We start from the raw sequence: 16,498 nt of genomic DNA, 5'->3' as shown, positions 1-16,498 counted from the left end.
GCAAAAATTCATTTTCATGAAGAAAAGTGTAGACTGCTGTGGACTTTATCTTTAGCAGCAAGCAGTCATAAATTCACTCTTTTTTGTACCTGGAGAGAATGAATTGCAAATTTGTTTTCCACAATGAGCGTGTTGGAAACTATTCATGCAAAGCAAAAAATAATGAGAATGGTGTTATAAAAACTGAAGAAAGTATATTTGCCCAAACAAACCTGCAATTTTTCCCGAAATTAGAAATAACACTACACAAAACGGCCAAACCAATGTCTGCCTCAATAGCATATTGTTTTGCGGTACAACAGATAAAAATACATGATGAATAAATGAAGGCTACACCTTGAGATAACATTTTCAAACGCAAAAGGGGCAATCCAATAGAAATGTTACGTGTGTGATGGGGTATTTGGAACTTACCGCGCAGCTGTTGCAGACTTCGCGTTGGCTTTCATGAGCCAGTGGTCAAAAATGAGCTTCTCGCGAGCCGAAAGCTTCTGAACGTCTTGGTGCGATCTTCTGCTCCTATTCGCTTGCACTGTCAATTTCGCAATCTTCACTTGGCACAAACGAAGTTGCTGCTTAGTGCTTCGAAGCTGGTCTTTAACTGCGTGGAGCTCTGAGATGGAGCAGACATTTCCCTCTGTCTGGCATGCCATCTCTGTGCAGCTTCCAGTGCTTATCGCTCCACCTGTCAAACGAAGAAATATGGATCAATATAATGCGACATCACGCAGCACACAGGCAATACAGGCTCTCAACATAGTGAAACAAGAAAACAAGGCAACGCGAATGGAGGCTTACCATCATCTCCGGCTGCTTCAAGATCGCAGGGCTCTGTGCTGGAGCTCACAGAAGCTGCAGTGCCATCGTTGTTCGGCGACGAAATGCGACGACGTTTTGCAGGCGGATTTTCTCGCTGTGAGCCCGACCGTGGCTTGGGCTTCGTAAGATACGCCGGCAGGTTTTCAAATATCCGGGGTATGGCACCGACGCGGAGCTTAGGCTTCTCGCGCTGCAGAAGCACAGATTGTCCACTTATTCTGAACTCATCGGCTCGAATAATGTCCGTGGTGTCGAAATGTTTCTCGCACACACGAACGGCCTTCGACTCGAAGTTGAAAGCGCCCGTCTCCTGTCGTGGAATGGCTCGCTTCCACCTGTCGCGTTGTTCGCGGTCGCTTGGGAGGCAGAACAGCGAAGCTTTTTCTGTACAACTCCGATAGCCAGAGCGGCAACCAGGTACGCAGCACGTCAGAGGCATGGTAGTTCACATAGTTTGCCGTCCGTGATGAGTGTAGACAGCTATACCACACAACAAACAAACCAGTAAGCTCGCGCTCCAACGCACTGCAAACGCTGCAAATGCGGCCGCCGCCGTCCAAGCCGCCTTCACCAGACTCGTAGCGCCACCGCGCGGGAGCTTTGATCCCCATATGAAGCTCTCCCATAGCGTTACGGAGAAGTTTCGTGACCAGAAAAGTATTGAAGGACTCTGGCTTGGCTAAGGGCTGGTCACACCCCATCATGAAAGGGACGCTCCTTCACTCCCCCATTTACTCTCATCAAAAAGCTTTAAGATCACTCGAAAGCGAAAACCACCTTCTTTTTCTTCTGTATCAGTTGTATCTATCGCCGTGCCTCTAAAAGATTGACGTAGTATCTTTTTTGAGTCAGCCCTATGTTGGGGACATGTAAACTAAGAAAGTTGAAGTTTTGTTAAAAGAAACATTTAGTTTGTGGATGTATTAAGGAATGTCCTCCACGGGAATTTCGTGTCGATAAACCACATCTTTTGCTGATTGATGACATGTGGAAAGTGGAAATTACCCTACTCCTGATAAGAAAATTGTATTACTGCCCTACTACCCCAAGCTGCCACAGTAAACTTAGGGTAATTGGTTGGCAACCCTGGTGAGGCTAAAAGTGAGATGCTGAGCATCTGTATGGAGGCAACCTATTCAAGTGCGAGCCATTTCATCATTACAAATAAGTAATGAAGGTGGCGATTTTGTAAATGGCCTCCCACGGGGTCCTTTGAAAAGCTATTTTCTGTAGTTATGAAGAATTATGTCGGGAGCATCTTTATGTAATCAACTATATTATAGTTAGACAAAGTGAGAAAGTTGAAAAGTTGCATTGCTGTGCTACTCAGCCTTCCTCAAGGTCTCACGTACACTCATTTATTTCTTCCGAAGCATCTCCCCAGCACTCTGTGTTGGACAACACAGATTGCTATGATCGTAACGCACGGCTGTGCTAAAAAACACAGAGAAGGGTTGTACACAGGACTATGCTGCGTACATCTCTTCTTTGTGTTATCTTTAGCACAGCCATGCGTTACGTTCCAAGTATGCATGAACTGACCCCCAAAAAGTTATTACTGCTATAATCGGTGGTGGAGCAAACAGTGCTTCTGATTAACCCTTTCATTGTTCGGTGCTTCTAGCCGTGATGCACTGTCGGCTTAGTTTTGGGAGTATCAGGGAAGCTTGGAACAGAGAGAAATGGTACGTTGTGAAGTAGAGGTAGCAAATAGGATGAATGGAAAGGGAACACAACGACTTTGTTTGCTGCTGATAGCAGCGATTAAGTGGTGGTTTGGTTTGTCAGAGAGGCAACGGCACGGCCTGAACTAGCAGGCGCCGTAGGAGGCACGCCAACAGAATTTTAAAAAATAAGAAGAACCTGCAAGCTGTTGTCACCACATGTTCCAAGGCCAAAGGCAAGTGTGCAGCCTCACTAAACACTGTGCAGACTATTATCTGATGGATGGTGCGTCGGTGCTGCCTGTGCTGGCCTTGGACCTGCAGCGGGGCGATGAGCTGGCCGACCTGTGTGCTGCTCCTGGGGGCAAGCTGTTGGCAGCCATGTGCACGGGACTTCTTGGTGGGTGCGACAAAAATGCTCACAACCAGAATTACACATTGCTGCAAAAGTTGTATTGTGTGTAAGATTTCATGTAGTGCTTACAGCCAGCCCATTCTGGCTGCACTGTGCCTGGCTGGTATAGCATGTTCTACATTGTTGCCAAAAAAGTGCAGCTCAATCGGTTGACCATTCTCTGTATTGCAGGAGAGACGCCAGCATTTTTTTTTGTTGCAAACTAGCATGATGAATGTGCAAGTACTTAAGTGCCCACTCTTATCTCAGAGCTGCAGACACCCTGATAGCCTAAGGTTCAGAAGGACCAGAACTTGTTGAGCCAGTGATTGTGCTTCAACATCGAAAATGAGAGGCTCCAAACAGTATAGCCCAGTAGCTGCCAAACATTTAAATTCGTTAGAGCTAGTGTAGCCAAAATGATTGCCAAGCATTTTTTCTAGGTTTGTGCAGATAGTGAATTGTAGGTTCGAAGCTAATAGTGATTTGGTCTAATCGATTTCCGAATAGTACACACCCCATCATATACAGTAGAATCTCAATTATTCGAATTCAGAGGTATCACGCAAAATATTCGTATCATCCCAAATTCTTATGAACCAAAAACAAGTTAAGCTGATATTCAAGATGAACAAAAACTTTATTGGCAACTCCTTCTTGCTAAAAAAAGTTCATGATGTTCTTTTGAACTTCCCTGCCTTCACTGTCTCTCAATAAAGTGCCACTACTTCTTTACTCATGCTGCCAGAGCAGCACGTTTATACTTGACATCAAAGGGAGCGAAAGTCATTGAAAATTCACTCGTTTTGCTGCTTAAGCGACCGGAAAACCGCACTGCAAAGTCGACAGGAAAAAAGTCAGTCTTGAAGAATTCACACTTGAGTATTCAAACGAGAACGCCAGAGCGGCCGCAAAACCACGTCTGCGCCCATTGAAAATGTTCGAATTTGTTCTGCCTCTCATATACATGCCACCGCCGCCATCTTCGCCGCTTGATAATTTATTCCTGAACATTGAAAATCCCCACCGAGTTCTAGTTATGCATACAAATAACTAAAAATATACAGTTTACACTTTTACAAACATTGTCTCGGGAGATACGTTAGAAGAGACAACACAAGCAGATGCACCGACAGTGGCGGCGATAGATTCAGCCAGCACTGCAAAAGCACAACACGTTAGGCCATGCCGACTCGCTGCTGCTGCACCTTCTTCTACTTCTGGGGTTTGCAGCAATCGTAATCCAAGCCGGGCTTTAATGAACGAGTCTTTTTCAATGCCATGAGCTTTGTCCTGCTGTGCGGGTAGTTTGGGATTGTGCCGATGTAAGCCACCGCACCTGCCGACGCCTTGGCCGCCATTTTTAATGTACGGCTGGTTGTTTACATCACGTGGTTCGAGAGCTAGCGCAGCCGGTGTAGCCAAATTCGTAGCAGAAAGGCGATCCGCTATCGCGTGTTGGCAAAATTGGTATTGAACCAATTTTTTTCGCGTCGGCCTCGCGGCATTGTTTTCAAGCCACTTTTCCTGTCGAAAAGCATGAGAAATTTTGGTGAGTTTTGTCACATTCGCTCCCTTTGAGGCCAACTGGGAACAGTCTTCCTCCCACAGACAAGCTGCGTTGTGCCGCTCGCCTGCAGCGATCAATCATGCATTCGCGGTTGCCGGGGAAACCGTTCGTATAGCACTGAACCACGGCGTATTTTCTATAATGTAGTCCATCCGAAGCAACTTTAATATTCATATCATCGCGGAATTTGCATCAATCGTAATTGTATCATCTAGATTCTACTGTAAAGAAAAATGGACTATTTATCATTACCTATTTAACCTGCACATCATATTTTAAAATTTAAACAAGGCCAGTGCAAATGCCTGTCATTTTGGTTCAAAGAAAGCGGAAACAGCTTTCAATAGTAGTAGGATTTAACTTTCAGTAGAATGCGAGTGGTAACCTGTAAAATATGTTACATTTTAAAATTCTCTACACTTTGAGCATGTAGGCAAGTGTAGCAAGCTTTTAAACTTGAAAAAAAAAAAAAAATGATGAATCAATATGAGGGTTCACTTGAACTTGAACACGGCAGTATGGACTTCCCTTGAATATATGTTTTTATGTTTTGTCATTGCTTCACTGTATTGAAACCACCTTTACAGTTGGTTACGTGGAAGCTGATAGTATACGTCTGGTCAGGTGTTTTCACGGTTTAGCACTTTGTTGCAGTGAAACCACCTTTACAGGGGGTTTATATGGGAGCTAATGTATATTTTTATATAGGCGTTTTCATGGCTCAGCACCTCCCTAATGCACTGAAACCACCTTTACAGGGCATTACATGCGAACTAGTATGCACTTTTTCATTCATTTCAAACACTTCTAAATTTCTTATAATTCGAGAAGAAGTCAATTTGAATACTTTAATTATAAGCCTTCAAGTATACGTACAAGCTAAATATTTTCATTTGCATAGCGTTTACTTAATGCTTGTTCCAACTAATATGTAAGCCTTTCTTGGCTCTTTTGTTAAAGCTCATTTTGATTTCACCAGATTTGAGTGTAAGTAATGAGACAGATCTCTGCATATGCAACATGGTTTTGAGGAGTTGAAAACAGCCAGAGTCGTGAACCCATGATCTGAAGCAGAGCACGCAGCTCTGGCCAGGCGGAGGATTCGGTTTCTTAAGAATCAAGTGTCTAGTGGGTACTATTGAATCGGGCGGCTTGATACCACATAATTATGCACTCTGTGTCCTCTTTTCTGGCCCCTCCAGTCGATTCCATTTATTTGCACTCATAATTAGTCTAGTGGGTGCGTCATACTAGCATATCCTAATATAAACACTAGCGTGTTTGTTTTCCGACTTGAGAAAGCTAGCTGACCATGTGCATCCTTGTCCACACACGTGACTGGAGGACGTCGTATTCAGGAGAGTGAGGAGCGTGTTGTACTATAGGAGTCTAACTTTCTGCCAAAAAAGTCTGAAACAAGTGTGAGGAATGTGCAGGAGCATTCTCATGATAGATGCGCAAGTTTCCTGTTGACCACCACTCAGGTCTCTTATGCCACACAGCATCACATAGGCAACGAAGGACATCTCTGTAGTAATATTTGGTGATTTTTTGACGCTGTAGTGCGTAGTCGTGGTGTACCACACCGCAGGAGTCAAAGGAAGCACCCAGCAACACTTTGACGTTGCTGCACATTTGGCGGGTCTTCTTTGGTGTTGGTGACGTAGAATGCTTTCACTGTGACCACTGAGCTTTAGTTTCCGAGTCGTACCCGTAGACCCAAGACTCATTGCCAGTGATAATGGTGTTCCTGAAGTGAGGGTCACTGCTTGTGAAATCCAGCATGCCTTTGAGAGTTCAACACGAAGTTGCTCTTGCTTCACCGTGAGCAGTTTCGGCACGAATTTGGCCACAACTCTCTTCTTAGCCAAATGTTCAGTCATAATAGAATGTGCAGAAAAAGTGCTGATGCTCAACCCTTCAGCAATTTCCTGGATAGTAACACGGCGGCTCCACATCACCACAGTGTTCGCTTCGGCAATGACCTGGCCATTTTGGCATGTTGACGGCCGACTGGAGTGTGGCTCCCTCTCCACCGTTGTGCAGCCTTCTTTAAACCGGTTGTACCACTCCTTAATCTGTGTGCGGCTCATAGCGTCATCACCGAAAGCCATCTTTATCTTCCTAATGGTTTCCACTTGCCCAGTTTCTGGCAAAATTAGATGCAGTAGTGCTGCTCCAGTCGCTCTGTCATTTTCCTCGCAATGAAAATCTGACGAGAGTACTATGCACTACCTCACTCAAACACTGCATCCCAATAACAGACACCATTGGCAGGCAGAAAAAAATTCACCCATGTGCACAGAGGTTCAAAGTTTGCTGATGCAAGTGCGCTTGTTTAAAAACTACCAGGTGCTTGCAAAAAAAAAGTCAGATACTTTTCTAACAGACGTATTGCCAAAAGTCATAAGCTTACTTCCCGGCCGGACAGAGTTTTGCACAATTTAAGTGTACCACGAATGCATTTGAGCAGTTTTTGAATGCAGTTAATGTTACGAGAGTATATGCTCTCTCGTTTAAAAAATTTTATTAATGAGAGACTGCAGTAAAAATATGTTTCGTAGTCGCAAGTTACAAAATATTGTTACACGACACCGGCAACGAGAGAGCATCAGGTAGACAACGAAGACAATGAATGTGATTCCGCTCGTGTTGTTGTTGCTGTTGTACCTCCATCTTGGCCGCAGCTGCCTCTGACTCTCCCTGTATATTTTGTAAATATATTTATTTCATTCATTCTTTCACCCTATGACCTTTGGTGGTGATGCGAGGTACAACACGATATAACGGAGCTCCGCAGTGGCCGACGTTTGGATTAGATTTTTCCACCATGGCAAACCAGGCACCCCCTCCCGCCGAGGCGACTACAACAACTGTTTTCCTTCTGCAGCTGAAAGATCCTGGCATGTTCTGTGGCACTGATGATGTCAACATTGAAGAGTGGTTGCCGTTGTACGAACATACAAGTTAGAATTACCTCTGGGATGAAACTCTTATGTTGGCCAATATCCTGTTCTACTGGAAAGGAACAGCAAAAGTGTGGTTCGAGAACCACAAAAATGAAATTGGAAGCTAGGATGCATGCAAGGAAAAGATACATGCCCTTTTCGGCAAGTCTGTGGGTAGAAAGGCAGTGGCCAAGAAGGAGTTGGCATCTTGTGCGCAAACGTCACCAGAGCCCTACGTGACTTACATACAGGATGTGCTCGCCCTTTGCGGAAAAGCAGACAATGGCATGGAAAAAACCGAGAAAGTAGCACACATATTGAAAGGCATTGCAGATGATGCGTTCAACCTTCTCATATGCAAGGACTGCAACACGGTCGATGCCATCATCAAGGAGTGCTAGCGTTTTGAGGCCGCAAAAAGTCGACGTATCGCCCACCATTTCACTCAACTTCCAAGCACAGCTGCAACCTGGTCGTGCGAAGACGGGTCTGCACTACAGACGCCGTTAACTGCAGAGCATGTGACCAAGATCATCAGACGTGAACTTGAAGCTCTGTCTCCTGCGTCCACGGGCTCCCATGCCTGTAACCCTAGCCCTCAGATGGTGCCACTGGTACATGCCATTGGGCGACAAGAGCTTTCCCATGATGGACTGGCCTCCAAGTGCACTACAGCTCCCTCTCAGTAAATCGACCGTCGTCAACCCCCTGTTTCGTATGCCCAAAGCCAAAACCTTCCGGTGCGCCCACGCAATCTAGCCGAATGGAGGACTGCTGACGATCGTCCGATTTGTTTCAACTGCCGCTGTATCGGACACGTGGCCCGCCATTGTAACACTCAGTGGTATTGGCATATCCAATGGGTACACCCATCGCCCAGAGAGGGATCATGGATGCTTTCAATCTTACTGGGAATCACCTCAGACCATCAGCAAAGACGTTCTTTCTATGCCGCCATATCGTCGTCGTTCTCCATCTCCGCATGCTCACTAGTCCTGTTCCTTGCTCTCCCGTCGCCTGTTGTCTCGCTCGCCCCAATTTCGCCGACTGACCACCTGTCGCAAGCAAACTAGATGATGCAGCTCCCGGAGGTGATACATCGACCACTTCCCCGCCAAATCCTCTGACCATGCTGCCGACTCGACGCAACCGTATTGACATTGAAGTAGACGACACGCCCGTTGTTGCACTTGTGGACGCAGGGGCTCACATATCAGTGATAAATTCAGAACTTCGTTGCCGCCTTAGGAATGTTTTAACACCACCCACAGTACCACTCATCCAGGTCGCCGACGGTGGCACATTTCCCGTGCTTGGAATGTGCTCCGGACGTATAAGTGTTGCCGATCGCTCCACGACAGTGCTATTTGCTGTGCTCGAGAAATGTTCCTATGAACTTATCCTCGGCATGGACTTATTATCCGCCCACTCTGCCCTTATTGATTGCGGAACCGGCATGCTTCAACTTGATTTACCGTGTTACCATGATGACCCAACACCAGCTCAACCACGTCTCTGTTTTATAGATCACGTTTGCCTAGCACCTCAAGTCGTTACCTACGTGAACCTGAGATCTGTCCCTCCTGTTCCCGACAGTGCCTACATGTTGACACCTATTGCTGACGTCCTGCTGGCCAAAAATGTTGCCGTGCCTCGCACCCTTTTGACAGTCACGGGAAATACAGCATATCCTTCGATCCTAAACTTCAGCTTGTGCACTGTAGTTATCCCAGATGGTATGGCTTTGGTAAAAGTTTCTTCTATAGATGCTGCCATTTCGGCATTCGTTGCCGAATATTCTTTGTCTTCACCTTCATTTTTCTCCTCGAAGAGTGCAGCGGATGCCACTATCGACAAGATGATTGCCCCTGACCTTCTTCCAGCTCAGACAGCTGATATCCAACACCTGCTGAAATTCTACCGTGACATCTTTGATTTTGATGACCGCCCTTTGGGTCAGACATCCTTCGTAACTCATAGGATTAACACTGGTGACGCCAGCCCCATCCGACGACGTCCTTATTGCGTGTCTAATGCTGAGCGACAAGTTATCCAGCACGAAGTTGAAAAAATGCTCACAAAAGACGTCATCGAACCTTACTGCAGTCCATAGGCATCGCCGGTCGTGCTAGTCAAGAAGAAGGATGGCAGCTGGCACATCTTCGTAGATTACAGTCATTTAAACAAAGTAACACGTAAGGACGTGTATCCACTGCCGCGGATTAACAATGCTCTCGACTGCCTACATGGGTCTGCCTACTTTCCATCTATCGACTTACGAGGATACTGGCAGATTTCTGTCGATCATCGAGACTGTGAGAAAACCGCATTCATTACATTGGATTAATTTTACCAGTTCAAGGTTATGCCATTCAGATTGTGTAATACCCCAGCTTCATTTGAAAGAATGATGGACTCTCTCCTGCGTGGATACAAGTGGCCCACATGCCTGTGCTATCTCGATGACGTCATCGTAATTTCACCTACATTTGAAAGCCACCTTAGCCACCTATCGGCTGTTCTTGAAGTTTTCCGAGCAGCAGGACTTCAGCTCAACTCTTCGAAATGTCACTTTAGCCATCGGGAAATCGCTGTGCTGGGCCACCTTGTCAGTGCTCGAGACGTGCAACCTGGTCCTGACAAAATTAGAGTTGTCAAAGATATTTTCATACCACGTTCCGCAAAAGATGTACGCGGCTTTATCAGCCTTTGTTCTTACTTTCTACGTTTTGTGAAGAATTTCGCTGGCATTGCCCGACCACTTACGGAACTACTGAAGAAGGACATGCCTTTTTATTGGGGTACTGACCAAATAACTGCCTTCAGCACCCTTACAACACTACTTACTTCCCCACCCATCTTGGTCCATTTCGACCCATCAGCCGATACTGAAGTATGTACCGATGCCAGCGGACATGGAATCGGTGCTGTTCTCGCCCAGCGGCAAAGAGGACAGGATCGCGTCATCGCTTATGCCAGTCGCCTCCTTTCTCCTTCTGAGAGCAAGTTTTCCATCACAGAGCGTCAGTGCCTCGCACTAGTCTGTGCAGTCGGAAAATTTCGACCATACTAGTTTGGCCGCATATTTTCGGTAATTACGGATCACCATGTCTTGTGTTGGCTGTCGCCCTTTAGAGATCCAACTGGACGACTTGGCTGTTGGGCCTTAAAACTCAAAGAATGCAGCTTTAACGTGGCATATAAATCTGGCCTAATGCACCGGGATGCCGACTGTCTATCCCGTCACCCCGTGGACCCACCCGACCTTTCAGCACATGATTCTGACCCTTGTGCCTTCGCCATGTCTGCTTTCACCGACATACGCAAGGAACAGCTCAGCGATGTCCACTTGCGGTCTATCATGCAGAGTCTACGTTTGCCCCACGTAGGCCCGTTGCTATACTTGTCCGTTCTACGCGGTGGCATTCTTTACCGACGCAACACCAGCGCCGAGGGACCAGAGCTACTACTCATAGTTCCTGCGACACTCCATTCCACTGTTATTAAACAGCTTTACGACGCCCCAACCGCTGGACATCTCGGGGTCACGCGCACGTACGATCGCATGTGACGTAGATTCTTCTGGTTAGGTCTTTACCGATACGTTGCTGCTTGTGAGTCCTGCCAGTGCTCCAAACATTCCACCTTGCCAGCGGCTGGTCCGCTCCAACCAATAGACATGCCCACCATCCCCTTCTACTGCAACGATCTTGATCTTGTTGGACCACTTCCTACTTCTCTCACTGGAAACAAGTGTATAGCCGTGGCCACTGACTACGCCTCAAGATACGCTGTCACACGAGCGCTACCGACAAGCTGTGTCACTGACGTCGCGGACTTCTTGCTTTGTGACGTAATTCTTCACCATGGCGCTGCTCGACAGCTGCTGACCGATCGTGGTCGCTCATTTCTTTCAGAAGTAGTAAGTGACATCCTTCGCTCGTGTTCGACACGTCACAAGCTCACTACGGCCTACCACCCGCAAACAAATGGTCTTACCAAGCGCCTAAATTGAACCTTGACAACAATGCTCTCCATGTACATTTCCAAAGATCACCTTGATTGTGATAGTACTTTGCTTTATGTGAGATTTGCATACAATTCGTCACGCTACGACAACGCTGGCTTCTTCCACTTCTATTTATTGTTCGGCCGCCATCCAGCGTTAGCCTTCGAGATTCTTCTCCCATCAACTATGCTAATGGTTGCAGAGTATGCCCGGGATGCCATTGCTCGGGCTCAAGTGGCCCGCAAATCGCACAGGAATGTCTTCTTGGCTCGCAGCTCTCTCAGAAAGCCCGCTACGATAGCCATCATAGAATAGTTTCCTACTCTCCAGGTTCATTGGTCCTCCTCTGGACATCATGCCGCCACGTTGGCCTCTCTTTGAAGCTCCTATCTCGCTACTCGGGGCCTTACAAGGTTTTACGCTGGCTTACTGAGGTCACATATAAGATCGCTTCGTTGGACAGTCATTCGTCGTCGTCCGCACACGCCACTGACGTCGTTCACGTGTCCTGTCTGAAACCATACATCAATGCTTATGATGCTACCCTCCTTTAGGCGCCGCCCTGCCGCTGTGGTCTAGTGGCTAAGGTACTCGGCTGCTGACCTGCAGGCCGCGGGATTGAGTCCCGGCTGCGGTGGCTGTATTTCCGATAGAGGCGGAAATGTTGTAGGCCCGTGTGCTCAGATTTGGGTGCACGTTAAAGAACCCCAGGTGGTCAAAATTTCCGGAGCCCTCCACTACGGCGTCTCTCATAATCATATAGTGCTTTGGGATGTTAAACCCCACATATCAATCAATCCTTTAGGAGCCGAGATGGCGCTACCAGCGGCGGGGGGTTATATATTACACGACATCGGCAACAAGAGAGCATCAGGTAGACGACGAAGACGATGAATGCGATTGCGCTCATGTTGTTGTTGCTGTTGTACCTCCATCTTGGCCGCAGCTGCCTCCGACTTTCTCTGTATATTTTGTAAATATGTTTATTTCATATGTATGTATGTTGACTCCTATGTTGACTCCTATGGGCATTCGTCGGTGCTTTGAAAATATTGCGTTGTGGTGAGCACTCTGTTCCCTCAGAATGCTGTTATCGCGGGCTTCAACTGTGCTTGTGCACATAAATTTGCTCTTTTTTTTTCGGAATCCTGTGGAGCCAGCAGCTAGTGGCTCTGTGTAAGTGGCATACAGGGTAACTTGTTTTACGAGTGCTTCCTGCATTTCACCTATTTGATGAGGTAGCAGCTGAGCAGGGAGAAGTGTGAAAGGGTCCACGAAGAAAGCACCACATTGCTACGTGCTCGACCAGGGATTATAAAATGGTACACACTGGCATCATCTTCTTTGCAGGCAGGGCAGTGGCATGCGATGCATCCTCATCCCGTGTAAAGCGCCTGCGTGAATGTCTCCAAAGCTACCTGCCAGAAAAGCAGCTGCAGAAGGTCACTGTACTGCACCGCAACCTGCTTTCTCCTGGCTTCATGGAGCATCAGTCATTTGACAAGGTGCACTGCATATAACTACAGTTGTGTGCTTACATCACTGCACGCTTTTACTTTGTGTCTGCATAAATTTATTGCAGTGTTACGAATGTGCTCTTCTTACAAATCTTGCTAGTTGTTTAGTCAATGTGTGGCTATAACTCGTGGGGTCTTGAAATCGAGGCAGCACACTCTCGGAGCGAATGGACACATTAGATGCTAGGCGTGTGCGAATATTAGAATGTTTCGAATATCCAAACTAATAGTAGACTAGCCGAGTTCGCTTTGATTCAAATGTAAATTATTGCAAAAATAGATGTATAATAATCTTCATGTAACCTTCTGTAAAAGTAATTTCACTGCAGTGTAGGACTGCTAAACCGTAAAAACATCTTATTAGGTGAGTTTTGCTTTGCCGCAAAGCCCCCCTTCAAGATTAAAGGAGCCCTTCAACACTCTTTGAGCTTGGTCAGACAACCCTGCTCATTGGTAGTCAAGGCTACCGAGAACACACGATACAAATAATATAGCGTAGCGCGCCGCCTGCTTTTCAGAATAAATTCGCAAAGTCAGCTGAAAATTCTTGTCTTCTCCTGACAAATGACACCACAAGCTCAAAAATCACTTGTCACAGCCACTTTATCTGCCATTGGCTGATTTGAGCATGGCAGCTCGGTCGTAACTGGGGCTGCCGCCGGAGGCCGCGACTTGTCTATGGGTATGTGGGCGATGGTACTGAGAAGCCATGTATTCGAAGCAAAAAAAAAAAAAAGTGGTCAAGGTTACAATGTGCACCGGATCTATTTTCTTTCCCCAGGTATTCTGTCCCTGCTTAGCCTCCAGCACTTTCAACGGGACGGAAAGTAAGAATACAATTCCAGTGGGTGACAAAGCTGTGCAACTCCGCTTGTACTGGATGGATTCTAAAAATTGTTGTGGCAGTGAAGTCGTGAAGTAATCAGTGAATTCATTCTAGGGCTACTTCAACAAGTGTTGCAGGGCCCCTTTAGAGGGCCCGTAAACCACCCAGAGGTCGAAATTCAGTTGTTGTGCTATAATTATGCACGAGTGTATGATGAACACGGAGCTATGAGAAGTTTTTGAAACAGTGCGGTAATAGCGGAGCACAACGCGTTTGATTATAGAAACCGTAATGACCACACCTTTTGCTCTCTCCTGTGCTTCCCTCCTTTGGTATCCTTTCCCAAGCTGCCTTGCCCTCTTGCCGAGCACCTCTCCCATGTCCCTCCCGATCTCGCATGGCATACGTCATCGCTGACGCACTGCTTGAAATTGCCGCGACTCAAGCTGTCGACTTCCATCAGGTGCGTGCTTGTTGGTGAACCGTGGCTGTCATAACCGTGCCGGTATGGACCCTGCATTGCGCGCACTCCTTCAAAGGATCGCCAACGCAATGGATCAGTGCAGGGACGCGCCGTGCCCCGTGCAGGTTGCGGGCAACACGACGAACAACAAGCAGTGCCAACAGCTGGTTGCAGACCGACAGGAAGTCGTAGGCTCTTGCTTGACCAATCACAACATATTTAGCATATTTAGCTCGGCCCGTCAAAGATGTGGCACATCACGTCAGGCAGAGGCCCAAAAGGCCAGGAAAAAAGGAAGGATTGTCTCTTGTAATTTGTGGCGTGCTGACGGCTCGTACTGCTGCCACGTGTAGAATCGTTTACGTGAGCCTTTCAAGTAAACGCGTTTACTTGAAAGGCCAGAGAAACTATCGGAGGTGGTTTATGGGTTTTTTAAATAAGCATATGACCCTCAAATCGAATCCTCATTTTTAAGTTTAGAGGCTTGTTATCCTGGCTTATATGCTTTTAATATAACAAATTTTAAAATGTTACGCATTTTACAGGTTATAGCTTGCATCCTACCGAAAGTAGAATTTCGCTACTACTCAACAATATTTCGACTTCCTTCGAATGCAAAATATAAGAGCCTTTGCATAGATGCATTATTTGGATTTTTAATAAATATTTTGCTGGTTACGTAGGTCATCATAAATATGCCCATTTTTTTTACTTGTAATATACCATTCGTATTTGCTTCAAAGCTAAAATTCACTATTCGCACAAGCCACTGAATGGGTTGAACCAATTCAAACAACAGATACATTTTTGAACTACTTTTACAATGACGATATCGTCAGTCATATTAACACACATCAAATGTGATCGACAAGCTGAAACAATGTTACACAATATTTCACATCGCTCAACAAATAACAAACACTAAGGGGTGTTGGCAAGGCTTGACTCACCATGAGGCCCCATGGCAAACGACCCTCGTTGCCGTCCAACACGGACCCACTGCAAAAGACAACTGTTTGAGCCAACCGCCGCGCGTCAACTACTATGTGCCAAAGACAACCGCTCATTTCTTGTGTGCCGCCACCCAAGCTTGCTGCCACCCAGCCGCAGTGGTCTAGTGGCTAAGGTACTCTGCTCGGAATCCGGGCTGCGGCGGCTGCATTTTCGATTGAAGGGAAAATGCTGTAGGGCAATGTGCTGAGGTTTGGGTGCGCGGTAAAGAACCCCAGGTGCTCGAAATTTCTGGAGCCCTCCACTACGGTGTCTCTCATAATCATGTGATAGTTTTGGGATGTTAAACCCCACATATCAATCTATCTATCTAGGCTTACCGCTAGGAGTCACTGCCAGCGCTACCGCACTAACGATGATCTTGATGGTAGTTGCAATAAACGCTCTGAGGTCCCTAGATGAAACAAGTTTCTAAGGTAGCGTCGCTCATTGTTCTCGAGCCGTCCTCCTCACTGTCTCGCTTACCCCTCTTTTTGTCTGCCATCTGCGTCTGTAATTGGTGCATTCCTTGCACGTCATCTTGAAAATGGCTGGTGGTGTTATTTATTATGCAAAAGGTTCAAAATGAGTATGCGTGCGCATATAGCTCCAGCCAGATTCTCGCCGTGAAATTGTAGCCAAGACAAACTGAAAAGTAGGAGCGTTTTAGTGTGCGCCAAGTCGGTCAAGACTGTTTCGCGGTGCTCGTTTAATGCGACATCCGCGTTTTTCTGCAATAGCTGGGTTGCCATATAACAACAGAAAACGGTTTCGCTCTCTTCAGCTTACTTCGTGCTATCCGAGGTGAAGTGCACCGTGAAGCATAGCTATGAAACATTTTACACGAATGTTTTTGTGCAACTCCGTCGATGTATGTTGACGCGGATCTGCGAGTTCATTCGTCAGTTTTCATTGAAACGCCAGGCGCCCGTTTAATGCACGCACGTCTAGTGCATGCTAGTTATTACAAATACTTGTGCGTATGCGTGCATACAGAGTAGCTGGAGGGTGTAATCAATGCACCTTCAAAAATATTTCACGCTTGACCAGTTGACCAGAACGCGGCATAAAGGAGCTGAAACGCGCTGCTTCGAGACACCTCAACAGTAGAACTCTCACTTTTCAGAAAGTTCCGCGCACCGCACCAATCGCCTGGCATCACGATTGTCTAAATGGGCATGTTAAAAAAAATAGAAAAGTTGTCATCGCAGTGCGGCCAGTCAAGTGTTTATGCCAGTCTGGCCATGGTTTTTTCTTGTCTGTGCACAAGCCAACTGTAATCACTCGCCACAATGTCA

The 16,498-nt window shown here is 46.6% G+C and overlaps 1 protein-coding gene across 9 annotated transcripts in view; it reads left to right on the top strand.

Moving 5' to 3' along the window:
- l(2)10685 (5-methylcytosine rRNA methyltransferase l(2)10685) overlaps window positions 1–16,498 on the top strand; it is a 157,090-nt gene that overhangs the window by 87,794 nt on the left and 52,798 nt on the right. For 8 of the 9 annotated variants that reach the window (XM_075896386.1, XM_075896384.1, XM_075896382.1 and 5 more), the window contains 2 exons: window positions 2,752–2,883; window positions 12,755–12,909. In XM_075896386.1, coding sequence (XP_075752501.1) covers window positions 2,752–2,883; window positions 12,755–12,909 — 287 coding nt within the window. The remainder of the gene's footprint in view (window positions 1–2,751; window positions 2,884–12,754; window positions 12,910–16,498) is intronic. The other variant, XM_075896388.1, reaches the window with a different exon arrangement.

This window comes from Rhipicephalus microplus, chromosome 5 (genome assembly GCF_043290135.1).
Source record: "Rhipicephalus microplus isolate Deutch F79 chromosome 5, USDA_Rmic, whole genome shotgun sequence".
Classification (NCBI taxonomy): Eukaryota; Metazoa; Arthropoda; class Arachnida; order Ixodida; family Ixodidae; genus Rhipicephalus; species Rhipicephalus microplus.
This window is presented reverse-complemented; position numbering and strand designations above follow the sequence as displayed.